The sequence below is a fragment of the Patella vulgata genome, chromosome 2 (genome assembly GCF_932274485.2).
Source record: "Patella vulgata chromosome 2, xgPatVulg1.2, whole genome shotgun sequence".
Classification (NCBI taxonomy): Eukaryota; Metazoa; Mollusca; class Gastropoda; family Patellidae; genus Patella; species Patella vulgata.
Window position 1 is genome coordinate 52,694,488 of NC_065880.2, and position 22,560 is coordinate 52,717,047.

Consider the following 22,560-nt stretch of genomic DNA (forward strand, 5'->3'; position numbering starts at 1 on the left):
AGGACCCTCCCAACCGTAAAACTTGCATGGAAGCACAACTATTTAGGCGTGATGTTTGTCGGATAAAAGCTCTAGCTTTTGTTTCATGTTTTCTTGGTAGGATCTGTGACCAGATTAGCCGTGTATTTAGTAGGATAAATACAATATATTTTAGGGTAGTTTCATTAAATTTCCAAAACTGATTTAATTGCACATTTATCTTTTTGAAAAGTATCGAGCAATAAAACTGATTATCTATGCTTAGTCTAAGCAGAAAATGTTCACGATCAAAATCAGTCACAAGTTAGAATCAAAGTTATCTTGTCAGAAAGCATCGACCAATGAAATTGCTTAGCTCTGCTCATATTCCTGAAGCAATGGCCCGAGAAATCCCGTTCAATCAAATCTCTCCTAAGTACAGCAAGATGACAACCCTTCGTTTAATCAGGGGTCTTTCCTGAAACTTTGGACATTGATATTAACAACGGTGAAAGTATTGTTCGTCTCCAAACAGTATTGTTTACAATGTAGCCGTTTTGATAGCCTCGTTTGTCACACAATTAGATTTTCTGCAATATTTTGCTATGCACTGGTTAATTGGGAGTAATAAATTTTGTGAGTCATGACGTAACGTTATGTAAACATATTTGGTCCAATTTGGAGCTCTGTTTAAACCCGACTGATATTGTTACGCAGTAAGGTATCGTTTGTTTATCGGACTATTGACCAGTCATAATTTGGAACATAAATTTGCTTTCATTACAGCAGTGTCTGAGTGGGATTAGGTCTAATTAAATAAAACACTGCCAGGAGTATGATTTTGTAGTTGCTTACCTCACGGGCCAGTATAGCACAAAAAGGCATTTGCGGGTGTTAGATTTTCAAAATACTCTTCGGGAGGGCGAGGCCCCCATACCCCACGATGATTGATTGGTTGTTCGGGATTCAAGTCAGCCACCTAAGGTGGACTATATTGAGACGCACTGGAGTTCCTGGAATAGCAGAAAAACGCGTTTGCGGCAGTTAAATTTTCAAAATTTTCTCCTGACGGTACCGTCTCCGTGGACTATAAACGATTGATTGCTTGATTGGAATTCCGGTCAGCCATCTTAATTAGGCAAAATTGGACCACTTTGCACGGTAAGCTCCGCTCTCACAGAAAACCGGCGCTGCCACCTGTAGGCTAACTCGAAATTTTTTTCGTGCTTTCGGGATCTGCCCCCGCCTATGACAATTGGGTGAAAATTGGAATTTTCATGCCAGAATCGGCGGTCATTTTGGATTTTGGACATTTTGACCCATTTGGACACACTTTTTTGGGTAATAACATGCGTCTAGACCGACCATAAACCGTGGTCGGCATTTCAATTGCAGCAACTGCCAGTAGGCTACTAATATTATCTTGCTCGGGGCTCGGACTATACCAGGCATGTCACCAGTCTGCAGAGTATTGAATCTAAAATATTCTATACAGCAATAAAACCTAACAAAATAACCTCTTGCTACACATTTGGTTAGTTTTATCTATACGTATATACAAAATTGTCATGTTTACATCAATTTTTAAAAGAATAGGCTACATCTGATCATTATATCTCTGATCATCTTATAATGATCCGAAGAGAACTGGATACATGTATTGTGTAGAACATTTAAAATGTTATACAGTAAAAAAATCTTCATACTTTTATTATATATAAAGATAGCCATAAAAAAAATATCACAATGCAGCTTTTGAATGAAGGTAAGCTACCTCACTTGAGCGTCGCACAACCGATCAAGTCAAATGATTGACTCACTCGGCAAACCTCGACAGATTTCGTTACTCTACATCTAGCCTCGGCAGTATGACGGTAAGTGATCAATCTGTTTCACAGAGATCTTTTAATATCTCTGTTACAGATGACTGTTTCGACACGTGACGTCACATCACGCGGCGTCAATCATTGGCTCAATAGCGCGTGCATTCTTTACATAAGACGTTACTGATTCGGGCTAAATGGTCAATTTTACTTATTTTAATACCCATTTACACTAAATAGGAAATGATTTTTACCTACAAACAATTCAAACGTCTTTATTTATTTTTCTAATAAATGAAAAAAATGTTTTAAAATTTCATTTGACGGAAGAAAAAAGTTAATATTTGGGACTCATAAAGTCGCATCGATGTCATCCTAATCAGTGATTGTAGCGGCCCAGCGAAAATTCGCTGCTGATCAGTGTGGGTAAGTGATATGTACCTACGCGATGTGGCACCGGTTTACTTATTAGTAGGAACACTTGCCGCTTTTAAAAACAAGTTATCAAAATTGCGTCGTTCGAAGCATGTCTAGAATTTTCAGTACAAAATTATTGTCCTTGCTCGAAGAAAATCGGATATAGGGTAGACTGGATAACCTGCTCTAATACGTCAGACTCGCTCCTACGTCACTTCTGCAGTGACGTAGGAACCCTAACGTCATTTAGAGTAGGTTGTCCAGTCTAGATGTAGGGTACTGGAATTAGACTGGATAACCTGCTCTAAATGACGTCAGACTGGTTCCTACGTCACTGCGCTAGTCTATATTTCTATGATTCTGACTTCAATATATATGCAAGTCAGAAAAGGAGTGACGTAGGAACCCTAACGTCATTTAGAGTAGGTTGTCCAGTCTAGATGTAGGGTACTGGAATTAGACTGGATAACCTGCTCTAAATGACGTCAGACTGGTTCCTACGTCACTGCGCTGGTCTATATTTCTATGACTCTGACTTCAATATATATGCAAGTCAGAAAAGGAGTGACGTAGGAGCGAGTCTGACGTATTAGAGCAGGTTATCCAGTCTATACTGGAATCTGCTGAGGTGACTATTTTATATAAGGGAAGTAACTCTTATGACACGTTTGGACTCGGACTAGCAATTATTTGCCCATGCCATTGACTTCAATGTTAAATGACTGTAACATCACAGGCTGTAGCTTTTAGCTCAACATTCCGTTGGTTCCAATCTTTATAGGCACAATGGGGGCCACATTTGGCAATTTCCTCATCATAATTTTGTAGGGGGTTGACTGTTTAGATTTTTTGCTACAGGGATTTGAAGTTGACTGGGGTGAAAATCTCACTTCCGACACAATGATTGCTCTGCAGAAAGACACTTTACACCCCTTATCCCTCCGCTGTAATATCATCAGTATTACCCAAAACTGCTATGAAATTGCAAATTTGATCCCTTTTCTCCAATTCTAGACCCAAAAGTCAACCAAAAAATGCAGGAAGAGGGGAGAAAAAAATTATAGGAAAAAATTGTCTATTTATAACTCGCACTACTAGTCTGAGTTTGTTTCAATGACAGTTTTACCAAATATAATCAGTTTAAGGCCAAATTTAGGAAGTTTAGACGATTTAATTGTTCAACCATAAAAATATACAGAAATCTAGATCTATAATAAGGTGAAAAATAAAATATTTCTACGTTCCAGTCATTCCATTAGATAGTCTGATGCATGTATGCCTGATGATTGTAGGATTTAATAGACAATAATGATGCTAAATGCTATGAATAAACTGAGGAAATTTACTTGTAAAAGAGAGAGAAATGGTATTTAACGTCCACTTGCACAAACTAGGACATATCAGGACTAACATATTGTTCAATTCCATTTCAATAATTCGCTTGCGAGTTGGGTGTTTTTAGCAGTTGGAGGAAACCGGATGACCCAGAGAAACCCCATGAAGTTGGACAGACGACCCTACTCATTGTCACGTACATGCAGGGAATCGAAATGCAATACACACGGGTTGACCATTCGGCCACCCATCCACCCCCTACTTGAAGAAAAAGAGTACTCCAATGGAATATTTTGTGGTCTTAATTAAGAAATTGATCACAGAAAAATCTGCTAAATATCAGAGAAAACACTACATCTATTAACCAGCGGTTGCCAGGCAAGATACGCCCACATTTTGCAAAAGATGGATAGAGAACACGCTAAAAACAAAAGTGATTTTTCGTAAAATCAGGGGCCATAATCCAGAAAGTTATGTTCTGAAATGCGCAAATATCGAAAGGGACTGAGATCTTGGGATATAAAGATATATTTTAAGTTTCATCAAAATCGGATAAAAATTGTGACCACTAGAGGGTCCGCAACCTTCGTATTACATACTTTAACACAATTTGTACGATCTGGAGAATATCTTTCCGTGTTTATACCCACAATTCTAACCCTAACCCTTCAGAATAGTTTTACCCACAATCCACCGTTTTTACAGCTTCAAATTTGTACGTTTGACATGTAATTTGTAAACCTAACCCAAACCTTAATCCTAGAGAAAGATATTTTCCAGATCGGACAAAGATCTAGTATTGTGCCATAGGCAGAGCTGCCATTTTGATTTCCCAGAATTCTTATTCAACCTTCATTATGGTGGGATGTTGATAATTTAAACGGTTTTTAAAATCAGATAAAAATTATGACCTCTAGAGAATCCACCAATTTCCATTTAATTTGAAATTGGTTAACATTATGGCATAACGGTGATATATTCGAATGTTTTTTTAAATCTGATAAAAATTGGAACCACACGCTAAAAATGCAATTTTGTGTACAATCGGAGGCCATTAATTCAGGAAGTTACGATTCAATATGCGCCAATATGCCAATATCGAAAGGAACCAAGATCTTTGGGTTATAAACATGCATTTTAAGGTTCATCAAAATCGAATGAAAATTGTGACCTCTAGAGGTCGACAACCTTGTTGCATCGTATTTTTACAGTAATTTGCGTATGAGGAGCGGCCATTTTGTCCAGCAGTTTTGGTTCGATTTTCACGAAATTTGAATTCAACCTACATTATAGTGTAACGGTGATATATTAAAAAGTTTTTTAAAATCAGATAAAAATTGTGACCTCTAGAGGGACCACAAGCTAAAAACGTGATTTTTTAAACAATCAGGTGCCATAATTCAGGATGTTACAATCTGATATGCACAAATATCAAAAGGAACCAAGATCTTTGAGTTATAAACATGCATTTCAAGTTTCATCAAAATTAGATGAAAATTGTGATCTCTAGATTGTCCACAAGCTAAAAACGTGAGTTTTCGTACATTCAGGGGCCATAATCCATGAAGTTTTGATCCAATACATGCCAATATCGAAAGGAACCAAGATCTTTTGGAGATAAACTTATTTCAAGTTTCGTTAAAATCAGATAAGTATTGTGACCTGTAGAGTGTCCACAAACAAACTGTGGACGCATCGGACAGACAGGGGCGACGGCATAATACGTCCACATGAATATGTGGGTGTATAAAAGTCTTTATATATTATTACTTTTTATTCAATTCAGAAGGTACAACTGTATGTCACCATCTAATTCTATACAAAACTCCTTGGCAATATAGTATTTACTTATGAGCTGAATTTTCACAAATTACAAAATAGCACGAAGTAACATAACATCCAAATTTGAACAAATTCACTCATACACAAACAAAACATATTAAGAGTCCATAACATAAAATATAACCAAATAATTATTAAAGTAAGAATATACAAGTGTATTGAGTGTTAAACATCAGTATTTAATTATTAATGAACACATTATAACATATTTATAAATAATAATATGATTTAGAACTGATAAGCAATTTATATCTGGATACCAAATAAAATCAATCCTAATAATTGTCTATGATTTCAAACTAATTAGGTCTAATTGATATGATCAACAAGCAAGGATTTTAGCTGATTATAATTTTCAATTTTGATATTTTCTCTCTATTATAATGTGATAGTTGTATAACTAATTGTTATACGGTACATAAGCAACACCTGCACCAACAAGCCCATTTAGTTCCTACATCGCACTTCATGTGAGGTCGTTATCAATATACAAGCATCATCATAGCTGTCACTCTCATTCTTCCTACCAACATCCAAAGGACTAGTTCGTTACATAGGATAAGTTGGATTTCACTAACTTCTCACTTTATCTGAAAAAAAACAACAAACAAATGAAAGCAATACCTAAGAAAATATAACAAAAGAAATATAACAATAAAACTATCAAATTACTGTATTTTTTTTACATACTGTGGAGAATGAAGAGAAAGACATCCAATGGCCTTCAATAATCAATACTGAAAGATTAATGAAACAACTAAGAGAAATGGTACAAGGCGACAACAATAAATGAACAAATTTAAATGTGGGTTAAAGTACAGCATCCTATCCTGGAAATGAGAATTTATGGGAATAACAATTTCATGACTTGACAACAATGGGAATAACATCCAATGCATAATTCACTACTTTCATGTTGTAAGATTATTTCTACTAACGGTATATAAGATATAAAATACAGAATATAGCTTACCTACTGTCAAGTTTTGCTGGTAGATGCTTCTGTCCTCCTCCGCTTGTCCTGAAAAATCATTTTAATTACCATAATATATTGCATGAGAAACTAGCAAACATTTCCCTGCTTTCATCCCCAAGTCAGTAGATGATACATATTAATGGGAGAGAGAGAAATGAGGTTTAACGTCCACTCGACACAAACTAGGTCATTTCGGGATTAACACATGGTTCAATTTTATTTCAATAATTTGCTTGCACATAGGGGTCTTTTAGCAGTTGGAGGAAACCGGAGGACCTGGAGAAAACCCATGAGGTTGGACAGGCGACCTACTCCTCGTCACGTACAACCAGGGAATTAAAATCAACCAAGCACACGCTAACCATTTGGCCATCTACTCCCTACCCCCAACACATAATAATTGCTTGCACATCTATTTTTCTTATAAAGCACTGAGCAATCAAACTGTTTAACCCCAGCAAAAAATGTCAAAATTTTATTTGACATTTTATACACATTGAAAGTGTTGAGAAATCCTTCTAGTCTTCAAATTGTGGATAAATCTTCATGTCAATATCCAAAATGAGTTAATGACAGGCATACTAATGATTCGCAGTTACTGCGAATCAAAAACGTTTGATTTTAATTTTTGATTAGCAACGGACAAAATATGTATTTCAAATTGCGCTGCAATACTGGTTGTCGGAAGCCCTGGGCATTGCAGATTATGTGTATTATTGGGTGTTAATTATGCAGTCTGTGGGGAAAACAGGGTCTTGGCCAATCAAATTGCTTATCTTTGCTTAGCATCAGCAGAAAAGGTTACTCCATCAATCTCAGTTAAGAGATTCACCTTACAGAGAGAGAGAGAAATGGGGTTTAACGTCCACTCGACACAAACTAGGTCATTTTATTTACATAATTCGCTTGCGCGTAGGGGTCTTTAGCAGTGGGAGGAAACCGGAGGCCCCAGAGAAAACCCACAAAGTTGGACAGGCAACCCTACTCATTGCCACGTACAAGCGGGGATTCGAAACCACGCCAGTCGACTTAATGACAGACTTTATGATACAGCGCGCGCACGCTAACCATTCAGCCATCCAACCCCCCGATTCACCTTACAAACATTTAAACTAAACTTAAGTTTTACCTCCATTAAATGTCAAGTTATTGTGTTCCGAAAATGTGATGTTCGGACAGACAGCTCCTAAGCCTATGGAGAAATGCTCATTGTCGAAGTCACATAACGAACAACTTGACAAAGTTTGAACATTCTACCTCAATTAGAAGCTGGGTTATTGTGTTCCAAAATGTGTGATAGACAGACAGCTGCTCTGACTAAACAATAAATGCTCCTCTTATCGAACTCATTCATGACGTTCACCTAATGAACATTTTTACGTCAATTAGAAGTACATAGAGAACAAATATAACTATCTCCGATTTGAACAACATGCAATATGTCCAACTTGATATTTATACATATTCTATTGTCCTATTTCCTGAGAAATCTTTGCCCAGTAGGGGTTTCAGGTCATGTGACTTTAGTGTGAAATCGGACAGCCAGCGGCTGAAATATAGCCCACTTCAATCTACGATTCTGAATTACTATTTTATGTAAATGTATTACTAGCAATTGTGCTGTAATAGTTTAATATCGATCTCAATATCTGCAAATATTCAGGCTCAAAATTTATCGAAATGTAAGCGAAATTACCGTTGATTTGCATGAGACACTTACAGGAAAATACCGCTCTGACGTCATGCGGCCGGGGATTTTCCATTGCCAGGGTGTGCACAATGCAGAAAACTTAAAATTCCAGGAGTTTTCCAGGAGTTATTTATCAGATTCCAGGAGTCCCTGTATAGAATTCTATATCATAATGTATCTTTTTTTTTACGCTTAAAGAACATTGTTTTCCTGACTCGAAGAAATAAAGGATCTCTTCAAAATTAGATTGACGAAATACCGAAGACGTCCATTTACGGCGACGAATTCGTGAACTTTTGAAGAAACAATCATGACTACTTTCAGTTTTATATTTTAAAATAAATAGCAGACGTGTCAACCCCCACACTAGCAATGAAAAAAAACTGAACGGGAGATTTTTTTTTTTTTCATCAAATAACTTCATTTTCATTCATCATTCTTAAGAACTTTATATCTGTGCACTCAATTTTTGCTGTGTACATCAGAAAGAAATTCTTTTTCGGTTTCGGATCAATATTTTTAATGACAGAAATAATTTTTTGAAAGATTTTGTGAAAATATACATAAAATGCTACCCAAAAACTGCAAATAAGTGCTTTTCAGTCATATCTGAGTGACGTCATAAGGGGTATAGGATCGCTCGTAACAATTTTAAAATTGAAATCCTCGAATATTAGCCAGCTGAAACTTATAAAAATCATAATAATTTGAACGATAATATATAAAATTTTTATAGTCTATGGCTGTAATCGCGTGAATGGAAATCCCTGGAAACGTGATTTCAGAGGGGTATTTTCCCGCTAGTGTTTCCTGTACATAAACGATAATTGCGCTTATATTTAGATAACCTTTGAGTCAGATTATCTGCATGTATTGAGATCGATTTCAAAGTATTATAATACTATTATTGCTAGTAATATAATGAGATGAAAAAGTAATCCAAAATCGCTGATTGAAAGTCGGCAGAATGTCAGTCAACGGCTTCCGATTTCACGCTAAAGTCACGTGGCGTGAAACGTTTGCTCTTCGTGGGAGAATTGTCAAAATCGCATAGACGTTTACGACTACTAGCTATGGGGAAAAATAATTGTAATGGAAAGAACCTTGTACAGGTCTCTATTTTATCAGGTACCTCATTCACCATGCTACCAGTACAATATAATTTATTTATTCCAAACAATAATAATCACAAACACACATTGGGCTGTCAAGCATATTACCGGAATTAAAAGTTTCCGGTCAATTTTAACCAATCATGAGGTTGATTTTTGAAATGGAAGTAAGGGAGTTTCTCCCTTTGGGAAAGTAAAAGTAGCATTGGCATATGACCATTTTTCATGAGAAATTTCCTCCCGTGCTGGAGAAGAGCTGCGAATTTGTGAGTCTCACGGAAAAACAGGTTAGCTAACACACGAAACCACAAATGTTAATTTCCCAGCTTTTCCAGGATTTTCTAGTACTGGAAATCACATTTTCATTTTTCCAGGATTTTCAAGGAGTTTCAAGGAGTGTGCGAACCTTGATTGCTCACTTCATTGGTGAATTCGCACCTAAGTTTCTAGTGGATTTTGATATAGAACCAATCAAACGATAGATAACATTTTTGTGATTATTATGGCGTGTGATACTCCGAGATCCGACAATTACAGCCGTAGAAAATGGGATTTATATGTTTTGATGACTGAAATTTGCTAAATTTCGACTTAATATAGCCTACTTTTTTTTGTGGTATCATCCACATTATAAATATTTGACATATTATCATTCAAATTATTACGATTTTAATAAATCTTAGCTGACAATAACGTGCGGATTTCAGTTTTAAAATTGGTACTAGCGATTCTGAAGGGAAAATACCGCTTATGACGTCACACAGATATGACTGAAAGTGAAAAGCACTTATTTTGGTGCAATGCCATGCATTGACTGGTATAGAGCATTTTGATTACATTATTGACGTCGATCTCAGATTTTAAAATTCCATAACTTTGAATCTAATTAGAATATTTTGATGAAATAAAAAATTTGGGTAGCATTTTATGTATATTTTCACAAAATATTTTTAAAAATTTGTTTCTGTCATTTGAAACTTTGACCTGAAACCCCTAGTCCCAGGCAAAAAAAAAAGGCCCAATGGAATGAATGAATAACCTCTAATATTTCTGCACCGACTAGGCTAATGAAGACAGGCATATGCATTGCAGTATGCCAGGAGGGAAATTTGGCCTAGAAAGCAAATGTATGCCAACTGTCAAGTTGTTTTTTTGACAGGTACGCCAAGGTGTACACAGGATCTCAAGTTGTACACAGGATCTCAGTGGTTTTTTTCGTACCACCTGAATGACTAGATGCTGTTCCTTGCCAGGCATCTATTGATATTGGAAAATTTGATATCAAAAACCGGAAATGCAGGTTAGCGAGTCAGTACATTACCAACTGAGCCACCATGACTCTTTTAGCTTCCTACAGTATATGCACAACAAAGGTGTTCAAGTTTAAAAAGTATACGTCTCAATGAGTAACACAACAATATTATTTGAGTTTACAATATTGTTACTTACTTTATGTTTGACACACAGAAGAGAGAAATTGTCTTCATTTAAATAACACTCTGCAAAGTAAAAACAAAAATACTGTACAGTGAGTTGTGTTGTTACTATTAATACAAAATAAGAGGTTCTACCAGAGTAATTACAGTATCTGTCCACTTCAGGCCTTGGTCACTACATACAGCTAATATGGGTGGTGGACACTGACTGGTATACGCTTGCTATTTTGTAATGCTTTCAAATCTGGACATATATGTAGTATTACATTATTCAGTGAGAAAGACCTGAGGTGAGACACAAGATAAATAGGGTTCAATGTCCACTTGACACAAACCAGATCATTTCAGAACTAACATTACACAAACTTTTATCAATAATTCGCTTGCATTTAGGTGTTTTTGACAGTAAGAGGAAATCTCATGACCTAGAGAAAACCCACAAGGTTAGAGATTCTACTCCCCGTCACATACAAGCTTCGATTTGAAACCACGCCACATGACTCAATGACAAACCTCATGATCTAAAGCACAATTCATTAGACCACTCTAACTGATTAAACAAAATACAAAATTGTAAACAATACTTGATGAAAGAAATTTCAAAATAATATGAAACTTACTGGATTCAGCAGCACACATATAATGATATTTCTGATTACAACCCTTGTGTAGACATCCTATCATTGCACCAGCTTCTTTACAGCCTGAACAATTCTTCAATAAAGTAAAATACAAAATTAAAGATACATTATGGGAGATTAGATACATGTAAAGAGCAGGCAGTTCTCACTATAATAGTTAAAAACTAGATAATGTAAGGGAATTTACTGAAAATTTCAGTCAAATTGATCCACTCTGAACCGAGATTTTAGCGATTGAATTTTAGACCTAGCCTTGATCATCATTACTAAAGTACAAAGTCGGTAAGATAAAAAACATAGTCTCGATTATCCATTTCATGATTAAATCATGAATGGAAGTCAAACAGCAAATCGGAACCTAAACCAATAAACAGTGCAGGCTAGCGATGACACTGAGAGTTGATTATGGTCTGGATAAGTTAATTAATGTCTAATTAATAATTTAGATAACATTTTAGGCCTAAAAAAAGACCTGCAATAGGCAGATTTAGTTCTTGCATAATGTATGTCCAAATGTTTAACTATGTTAAGAAAAGAAAGAAAGGTTGCCAGGAAACAAAACATATGCCCACAGCAGCTAAATAGTCCAGGCAGTCAACATGTGTTGTCACATATTTTTACTTTTGTTGGTAATGAAACGTTTATAATACATTAAACTCTGATTAAGAGTAACAAATCATTAAGTAATTATCACAAAATCATTGGAATTTTTTGGGCCCATGCTAATGTTTAGTATACAAAACATTTAATATCATGGATTTAGCTGTTCAAGTTATTGAAAATCAATATACTATACATGTAAATGATTATATATCAATTGACCGTGACAGTGATAAGAAATGATCATTCTTCGCAGTGCCACCACTTCAACACGCAGAGTTACGCCTCCTGAAAATTGCTTCCAAATTCAGTGACAGCGAGATTGATTTTGACAAGTTAATTTTGTATGACAAATTGTCAGTTGAGAGATTTGATTAATGTACCACCGAAAATCCACTCAATAATATCATCTTTTTTTATGTTTCTTGTTGAAATATGACGAGAGCGTTAACTGTTGTTTGTCAGACATTATTATTATTATTACTGAGTGTAGGGTCAGCTAGTTGCTACATATTTTATTCCATGTCAGTTTCTGATATATAATGCTTGAAAACTAGCCGGTTTAATGAAAGAAAGCCTCATATACATTATAACCAGACTTAAACAAAAATAATACTTGGTAATTTATTATGAGAAATATCGTATTCTACTACATGTAATTACGACAAAAAATAACGACAAACAGGTACACCATTCGGAAATTTTTTTCATATTTAATTCACGTACCAGATTGAAATTCATGTCAGTAATATTCCTGAATTAATTACTGTATTCATTTTTTTGGATGGATTAAGCTGATACGGCACCATGGTATTTCTTCATAACACAATTTGTAGGTTTTTTCTATCACGTAACTTGCAAACATTTTTATTCATTCGTCCATGATAGACACACGGCACAGTGATCACGCGACAACTATAATTGAAATGGCTTTAAAATTAACTTCCATACGACTATGCCATATAGCTTTCAATAATAATAACGACAATATTTTAAGAATTAAGCCTCTGTCACCATGTGAATAAAATAAAAAGATAGGTTGCCAGGCAACAAAACATACGCCCACAGCAGCTAAATCGTCCGAGCAGTCGTCAAGGGTTGTCGCATATTTATTCCTTTGTAGGTAATTGGGGTCCTTTAAAGACAGTTCCATACAGATCAGATTAAAAATTTTGTCGTTTGAGGGTTTACATGGTTCTACAAACTGAAACAAGGGTCTCAACTCTGGAAGTAATCTACAGAAATTGTTGAAATTTGACAGGCTTTTTCGTTTTACTAATTTAAATAATGCATATAATTTCATACACATCAAATGATTACTTTTGTCATTCAAACGTTCACAATTGACATAACTCTAGAAATTATTGACGGAAATTGCTGAAATTCAATAGACCTGTTTCACAAATTTAAATGATGCATATAATTTTCATACATATCGGATGATAACTATCATCAATCAAGCATTAACAAGGTTTAACAAAGTGAAACAAGGGCAATAACTCTAGAAGTAATTATTGTAAATTGCTGAAATTCAATAGGCTTTTTCGTTTCACTAATTTAAATCATGCATATAAATTTCACAAAGATCGGGTGATAACATTTTGCGTTAGAGCGTTCACAAGGATCAATAAAGTGAAACAAGGGCCATAACTCTAGATGTAATAAACGGGAATTGCTGAAATTCAATAGGCTTCTTCGTTTCAGTAATTTAAATAATGCATATAAATTTCAGAAAGATCGGATGATAACTTTTGGCGTTAGAGCGTTCACAAGGTTCAATAAAGTGAAACAAGGGCAATAACTCTAGAAGTAATTATTGTAAATTGCTGAAATTCAATAGGCTTTTTCGTTTCACTAATTTAAATAATGCATGTAAATTTCAGAAAGATCGGATGATAACTATTGGCATTAGAGCGTTCACAAGGTTCAATAAAGTGAAACAAGGGCCATAACTCTAGACGTAATAAACAGAAATTGTTGAAATTCAATAGGCTTCTTCGTTTCACTAACTTAAATATTGCATATAAATTTCACAAAGACTGTATGTTAACTTTTGGCATTAGAGCGTTCACAAGGTTCAACATAGTGAAACAAGGGCCATAACTCTAGACGTAATAAACGGAAATTATTGAAATTCAATAGGCTTCTTTATCTCACTAATGTAAACAACATATATCAATTTTAAAAAAATTGGATGTTAACTTTAGGCGTTAGAGCGTTCACAAGAAATTGTGGACGACGGACAGACGGACCCACCGACGGACCGACAGACGGACGGTGGCGACGGTAATATACGTCCACATTTCAATGTGGGCGTATAAAAATCATAACGGTAAACGCTATTTAAAACTAAAATCGCTGGGTTATTGACCTAATTCCAATCGATGTCACATGTCATCAACAATGGAGAATCATAATATATTATTATCGGTTGATTGGTGATCATTAGTAACAGTAAATAAACAACTATTGAGGATTATGGCTTTGAGTCTGTATTCAACAGATCAAAGAAAATTAAATACCTGTTATCAAACTCAATTTTTAAATAATTATTGTTAAATTAAATCCCCTGATTAACTCCAAGCTGACGAACGACTATAAAACACATGGCATGCGACATTGTTATTACTTTCAAAATGGCAATATTGGTACTTATTGGGACTCTTTCTTGTGAAGAGTAATGAAGGGGGGATAATTCAATATGGCCGACATTTCAACGAATTTTCACAAAATTATTACGAACATGAAATTATTGCGAGAGGGCCTCGCTCGCAATTTTCGCAATAATTTCATGTTTTACAGTAATCAGCATGCTTGTTTTGTTTTTATACCGGAATATCAAACTTACCGTGACACGTGCTAATTACTCGGATTATGAACCACATGGCCGATTCTAACTAATTGTTATTGTAGCCGACAAATAAGTTGATTGACTACTTAAAATTAACAAGTAATAATTAACCCGTTGTAATTTAGCCGAAAGTAGATTGATTTATGATACCATAGTGGCCGGTTTATTGTTTTACCAATCGGCTTGATTGAACTTCAAACGGCTAAAGCCAACAAAAAACAGCCGATTAAGATCCCTGGAAATCACTCTAGAAGTGATTAACAAAAATTAATGCGATAAGTGCATGGAAAAAATACTGATAAGCTTTTTCTCATATTGCCATACATGTATCTATATGTACATGTACTATAATGCTTGCAATTTCTTAACAGAAATTGTAGGTAAAATGTCTGAACAAAACACTTACAGACGATGATGCAACTTTCACTGCTTCTTCTAAACCATATATTTTGGAATCTATGAGAAAAACGCCATCTGACCACAATGTACAGTTTTCATGAACCCATACTTCCTGTGGTTTATCAACTGAATCTAAAGAATGTCTATCAGATGATTTCCGTCTCCGTCTCTCAAGCGTTACTTTTGGTATTTTACTTTTATCCTTTTTAGCATCATCCTCTAATTGTTTTTTCACAAGTGACACATGGCAGTCTAAATAATATGGACCAAATAAATCTCCTAGAAATTTATAACTACTACGTTTACCACATAAAGCACACACCCAATTACTTTCACCTAATGTCTGAGAATGTGGTACCATCACAGACTTACCAGATGGTAAATTGGATATTTGTACCGTCAAGGACGCAGGTCCCCTCGTTTTTTTCTGTTTCGATTCTTCCTCATCTTGCTGCTGATTGTCATAGACAACCACAGAAGTTGGTTCTATTTTGGACCCAAACAGACGCACAAAAGGGCTTGCATTTTGCCACAACTCAGATTTCTTTTTGGAGTTCTTCATTAAGCTCAATGTTTTTCCAAATTTCATATTTTTCAAACTTTCCCTACTTTCATCTACCTTCTTCTTTTTATCCAATTTTTTGTCACACTTTACTTTCTTCTTTTGTTTCAAACTATTCTTACTACCAACAGGTCGACCTTTCTTTTTCTGACTAGTTTGTGACACATCCATTTCTTCTTTTAAAATGGCCGATACATTAGCAGATGGCAAATAGGACCCGGTTTTCACATGGGCTTTTTTCTCTCTGTTGAAAGCAGGGGTAGAGGTTGAAGGTGTATATTTTGTATCAACAATTTCAGCAACACATTTCAATGGTTTATCATCATCCTCATCAAATGATGAATCTATTATCTCTATAGTTTCTGGTTTGATTTTCTTTTCCATAAAATTATCAGAGTCTATTTCGTGAGAAATTTTCCGTTTCCGTTTAGAAGTATCCTTGGCATTATTTTTGTCATGAGAATTCAGTAACACTTCTTCTCTCTTTAAAATGGGTGGTGTATTTCTCGGATTTCTTGTAGTTCTTTTACTAGGTGTGACCACTTCATCAGAAGAAATGCTGACACTATCATGATCAGCACTAATGTTTGGTGGAGATTTTGAAGATTGTTTTTTCTCTACATTTGATTTATTTTCGGGTGAATTTAAACTAGGAGATTTTGTAGCAGTGGATGGATTATGCACAGAAACAGGATTGGACCCATTTGTATCATTTGACAGTTTATCTGGGTATGTATAAGAGTTTAATTTTTCACGTAAAGCATTTATGTCGCTCTCATCATCTAAGTCCTCCTCAAGAAAATTTTCTTCAACACCTTCAGAAACAATATCAGAAGATTCATCACTTTCTTCAACTGCCACCTCATCTATATCGAAACTAAAATCTTCATCTTCACTATCTTCATCAGAATTTGTTCGTAATTTTTCGATACTACTACAAGAATTTGTCACTAACCGACTCACTCTAGAATATGTATTCGCACAATCTTTCCGCACTCGTAGTTCTTCCTCACTATCTTCACTGTAATTATCACTAGCAATCGATCTTAACTTGGGAGGTGATAATGCTCTTGCCTTCCGCACAGACACATCACTAGGTTTCTTTGTAATTGATTCAATAGAGGTTTTTATATCACTTTTTATTTTATCATCTGATTCAATTATAACACATGATGTATCAGTTGAAATTTCTTTGGTTTTAAAACTTGGAGCAGATGTGACTTTAGGTAACACTTCATGTTCTGGTTCTGTACTGCCATTAACCAGATTTAAAGAAGATTTGGGTGGGATATCGCATTTTTTTTCAGAATTATCCAATAAAGATTCATTATATGCCGTGAGAATCTTTTTCTTTGGGGGAGATAACTTTTGCTTTACTTCTTCCTCATGTGATTGCAGACTTTCTTTATCAGGAAGACCATTTAAGAGATTTGTCTTAACGTTATCTACACAATTTCCCTTTCTCTCTTCATTATTTGAATTTTCTCCAGCTACTTTACTTTTTGAACCCGTACTAATGTCGTTTTCGATCACTTTTGAGCTGATGTCATCAACTACATCATCACAGACAGTCTGTTTATCAGTTATACCACCTGTTGCGACAATTTCTTGTGGCTTTTCTACACTTTCTGTATCACAAGTATTATTACAATGTTTACCGTCCTCACAAGCATTGCTTGGGCGGATTTCCTCAGGACTGCTATGATCAGTGCTGCCTGCGGAATGGCTGCAATCCCCCCGTAGCCATTCTGCAGAGCTATCACAGTTTTTTGAACTATCATTATTTTGTGGAGAAGGTACACAAGCATCATTTACAACACTTTTAGGGTCAACAACTTGTGTTTCAGGTAACATCACTAATTTTTGTAAAGACTGTAAGGGGTTTGTAATTGAACATGTATTCTGAAACTGTCCAGATTCTTGTAATGACTCATTAACATATGGACTAGAGGAGGTAGACAGACTAAAGTTACTTTGCGGACTCTGAACTGTACGGTTAGAAGTTTGGTAATGCAAACTGGCTTGACTAACTGGAGAATTCATAGGGTTCGGAGAGTAATGGTGTGGATTGACTGGTGATTTTATGTTGCCACTTCTATGCGGAGGTGAATTAATTTGTTGGGAGTACCCCATCTGAACATGACTTGGTGATTTCATTGGTTGTCCGTGTGGAGAAGGCATTGCCTGCATTCCACAGGGTGATCTCATACCTACACCAGGTGACTGGGCCGGTGAACGCATTCCAATAGATGATGGACTGTGCATGGAAACTGGACTGGCTATACTTTGATTACTGTGGTGAGATACTGGACTTTGTAAAGGCATAGGACTAATAGGTGAAGTTCTTGCAGGTTGTTGGTGACTTGTATTCATTGAATTAGAATACATTCTATGTTGGTTCATTGCCATTTGATTTTGACTAGGAGGATTCACATTCTGAACATTCTGAATATTATAGTGGGTAGGTTGAGGAACATGGTAGGGTGCATGACGGTTCTTGTTAAGTGGAACTTGCACTGTATGACTTGACGGAAAAGAGGAAGCTAACTGTAAGATATTATCTGCTACAGCTTGTGGATTAGTGTTACCCTGCATCTGTCGTACATGGTGATGTTGGGGTGTTTGTTGGTTGGATGTTGGTGCTTGTTGATTACTAGTATTATAATAATTACTAGTAAGATTAGGTTGAGTTGTATTCTGGGGAATGTAGGAACTAGGATATTGTTGATTACTGTATTGTTGTTGTGGCATATAACCTTGAGTTGCACCAGACTGTTGATATATATTACCAACTTGATTTGCTCGATTCGGTTGCGGATGTTGTTGATGTTGTTGCTGGGCAACATGTTGTTGTTGTTGAGAATGGTGCTGCTGTTGCATCATCATTTGATTGTGCTCAACATAGCTAGGTCCATAACCTCTTTGATTAACATCAACCATAGGTGTCTAAAATGAAATAAAAATATTAATTTAATTTATCATAAAATAAACCCACTTATATGGATATCCTACTTCTGAATTTTATTCACATGCTACATTTCAATACTGGTATTGTTATCAAGCAACGATACCTGTATGTGTATTGAAACGTAGCATGTGAATAAAATTCAGAAGTAGGATATCCATATAACTGTGTTTATTTTTTTAGTGAAATCTATTTCTACATGTCTTATAAGGATTAAATTTATCATAGTAGTGTTTTCTCTCAGAAAAAGAAGCTAGCTTCATGTTAATTACAGTAGTGTTTCCACTCAAAACAAAAAGCCAGCTTCAAGTTACATGTAATTACAATAGTGTTTCCACTCAAAACAAAAACTAGCTTCATCAAGTTAATAACAGCAGTGCAAAAGCTGGCTTCGAGTCAATTATTACAGTAGTGTTTCCACTCAGAACAAAAGCTAGCTTCAACAAGCCAACAGTGAGGTTGATGTCCCCCGCCGAAATCCCAAAATAAATAGATGACACATATTAATTAATCGCACATTTATTTTTTTCAAAATTATCGAGCAATCAAACCTTACACAAGTTTCATCACTCTCTATCAGATAGAATCAAGATTATCTTGTCCCAAACCATCGACAAATGAAATCGATTAGCTCTGCTTACCGTCAGCTCGAAATGTTAATCATTGAACTCAGTCAAGACATTCTACCTCAATTAGTACGAAAATTAAATGGTAGCTGGCTTTTTTTTTTCGCACGTATACAGTGAATGGCCATTTTGCTCAGTAATCCCAGCCAGATTTTGGCTATTTTTTAAAAATTGCGTTAAAGTTTTAAATTTTTGTTTAGAACTGAAATAAATTAACTTTTAGTCAATCCCCACGCTAAAAACATTGATTGTGTATATCTGAAATAGACACGACCGAAGCACAAAATAGTGCCAATATGCCGACGTCAAATCTAGAGTTGTAGATGATGTTATTTTTGTGAAAAATCATTGGAAAAAACGATAACCGATAAGACGTTCTGTACGGATTATACAGTCCTAAAGGCTGCAAGAAGGCTATTGTTTACAATGTAACAATGTGTCTTGTAATGTTGATAATGATCATAATGATGGTGTTTACATTTGTTTGTTGATGTGACCTCATGACCTGTGACGTTTAGTTAACGTCATATGGATATCATGGCTATTCACTGTGTCAGAGTCACTTCTCTGCAGGTAGGGTGAGTCTGTCGTTCAGATTGCGAGAGTTATTGTGTTCCAAAGTCTCAACCAATCAAATTGCTTATCACTCTGCTTACCCTTAGCAAAAAATGTTCATTATCGAACTTAGTCAAGGTATTGATGTAATAAAGCTGTAGACCAAGTGTCCTCACTCTCACTTAATGAGAACTAAAGTTATCGTATCTCAAAGCATCAAAATCAAACTGCTTATCTCTGCTTACCCTAAGCAGAAAATTCTCATCTTCGAACTCCATCAAGGCATTCACCTAATAGTAATAGACACCTACGCCAAGTGTGAACATTCTAACTCAATTAAAATGAGAGTTATTGTGTTCCAAAGTCTCGGCCAATCAAATTGCTTATCGCTGTGCTTACCCTGAGCAGAAAATGCTCATTATCGAACTTAGTCAAGGTATTGATGTAATGAAACTATACACCAAGTTTCATCACTCTCACTTAATTAGAACTAATGTTATCGTGTCCCAGAGCATCAACCTATCAAATTGCTTATCTCTGTTTACCCTAAGCAGAAAATGCTCATTTTCGAACTCCATCAAAGCATTGACCTAATAAACACCTACACCAAGTTTGAACATTCTAGCTCAATTAGAAAGAGAGTTATTGTGTCCCAAAAAGTGTGACGGACAGACAGACGAACCCATTTTAATAGCTGACTTCATTATTCAATTATTGTATCGATACTGCACTTTTGTGAGACGAAGATAACTTTAAATAACATTGAACTGCCCACTCCAACATTTAATTATTTTCCAACTACCACAAAAATCCAGTTTATAACTTTAAAAATAAGAACATATAACTTTAACTTTAAAAGATCTATTGTACTTACACCCATTCTCTCTTCTTCATAGTGTTTTTGATAGCTCATACTCGCCATTTGACTTCCATTTGGGCCATAGTTGTGATATTCCTCTTGATAGTGGTTCTGTGTCCCTCTCTGATAATTACTATTCATAGCTACAGATCTTAAAGCACTACTTGCTGGGTTGACTGTAGGATTATAGGATTGTTGATTAGGGAGATGTTTTGAATTGTTGGCTGTAAATACATAAAAACATGTAGGCTATGATTTAAAATTAAACAATATTCTACAACATATTTGATATCACATGCACATCCCAAGAATGGCTTTATTTATATTCATTTATATTAAAACACACAAATTCTTACATAAATTAAGGGTAGATATATAACAGTTTTTATATTGACAAGTTGCTTGGAAGAGGATTCTGATCAAATATGCAGGAGGGTAGTTGAGTAGCCAGCGCATTCTCAAATGAAATGTTCTGGATTCGAATCCCATGTTGGTAATTTTTTAATCTGAAGACACTCTGTGGCTAACATGTGTACCGGTAGGTGGGTTAAGAATGAGTGCTGCCAGTGTACTGTTTGTAAAAGAAAACTTCACAAATTTTGCTTTGATAAGTTCAAAATATTCTCCTCCCTCTCTTTCAACATGTAACCACATTGACAGTAATTTAAAACCACCATGCTAGTCTCAAAATGTATAGGCCCTACGTTAAACCAAATTACATAGGCCAAAATATGCTACCTGTAAGGTTCCATTGTGCATACATGTATGTCCTCTCTCAATTACATGTTTAACATCCCATATAGTTAGTTATTAATATTAAACAAAATAAAATACTCAGTATCATACTATCATAGTAATTACTGACTTTCATGCCAATTCATGCTATATCAAACAATCAAAGTTTCATTTTAAACAGATTTTTTAACATTTTTTTTTAATTTGGAGAGTGTCATGAGTTGAGGACAGATTCATACTCTCAATTACATGTACCATACATGAACATTGTACAAACTGTTTTTATGGTACCTATTAAAAGTAAATGTTCAAAGACACCAATAAACATGGACATTGATCATTCATTATTAGTCATGTTTCACTTATTCGTTATTGTAGCTTCTGCTTAGTAATACTATAGTACTAGTAGACATAGATCTAGGGCCTGTGATATTTTGTAAACCGTTTACTAATCCTAGAAGTCATGTAATTAATTTCAGTATTTAGTCAAGTCAATAAAATATCCTTTGCATAACAAAAAGTTTTAAGATATTTATAACATCATAATAAACTGGTGTGGGCAACTGAGTCATACAAAGTAATTGTCAGAATGTCTCGATATTTCCTGGATAATCCATGCTACTTTATTTTCGTGTCCTCACCTAAAATCGTCTGTCTTAACACAAAAACATTCTCCAAAATAAGATCACAATGTTCTTGGGCTACACCCATTGCCTGTAACTGTTGAGACTGTAGTTGGCATACCTACAAAACCAAGAACATCACTTTAGCTGAAAGACTTTTTTCTAAATTAAAGAAATAATTCTGAGCTGAATGATAGAAATCCGCCATATTTGTTCGTGTTACAAATCATACTCACTGATTGGAGTGTTTTGTATCCAAATGTCTCAAAGGTATCTGCGTAGTGTTTACACATGAAAGTTTCTAGCCATCGTCCGACAGGTCCGGGCATTGTTTAATTCAGAAATCTGAGATAGGTTATTAATTTAATGGCCTGAAATGGTGAAGACATCTTTTCTTATCCTTAGCATAATGGCCGCATGTCACGTGATATATTCATGGGGTCACGCGGCAATCTGTAAATAACACCTTGGCGCGGAAATTATTAATCTTTACCGACAGTGTTCACTGTTCGGTGTATGTTATCTTTCGTTCTTTTCATTGTTTTTATCATTTGC

The 22,560-nt window shown here is 35.3% G+C and overlaps 1 protein-coding gene across 4 annotated transcripts; it reads right to left on the reverse strand.

Annotated features, from left to right (window-relative positions):
* Window positions 1-3,368: 3,368 nt before the first annotated feature.
* LOC126809801 (uncharacterized protein CG5098) lies at window positions 3,369-22,419 on the reverse strand. 4 transcript variants are annotated; one of them, XM_050534584.2, is made up of 8 exons: window positions 22,242-22,419; window positions 22,024-22,126; window positions 20,663-20,871; window positions 15,088-18,588; window positions 11,210-11,303; window positions 10,603-10,652; window positions 6,353-6,396; window positions 3,369-5,965 (listed from the first exon to the last, which is right to left on the reverse strand). In XM_050534584.2, the coding sequence occupies exons 1-7, from the start codon at window positions 22,332-22,334 to the stop codon at window positions 6,355-6,357; spliced, it is 4,092 nt and encodes a 1,363-aa protein (XP_050390541.1). In that variant the 5' UTR covers window positions 22,335-22,419; the 3' UTR covers window positions 3,369-5,965; window positions 6,353-6,354. The 4 variants fall into 4 exon arrangements, with proteins under 4 accessions (XP_050390541.1, XP_050390540.1, XP_050390542.1 ...); XM_050534583.2 differs by having other exon boundaries at window positions 3,370-5,965; window positions 6,349-6,396; XM_050534585.2 differs by lacking the exon at window positions 22,024-22,126 and having other exon boundaries at window positions 3,371-5,965; window positions 6,349-6,396; window positions 22,242-22,376.
* Between the last annotated feature and the right edge of the window lie 141 nt (window positions 22,420-22,560).

What these genes read in the sequence shown, in the direction of transcription:
- LOC126809801 (XM_050534584.2), bottom strand. Translation starts at nt 22,334, where the DNA reads ATGCCCGGACCTGTCGGACGATGGCTAGAAACTTTCATGTGTAAACAC. An exon ending in GTTAAGACAGACGATTTTAG is followed by an intron (nt 20,872 to 22,023) that starts GTGAGGACACGA and finishes ATGTATTTACAG; the next exon opens with CCAACAATTCAAAACATCTC. An exon ending in ATGAAGAAGAGAGAATGGGT is followed by an intron (nt 18,589 to 20,662) that starts GTAAGTACAATA and finishes ATTTCATTTTAG; the next exon opens with ACACCTATGGTTGATGTTAA.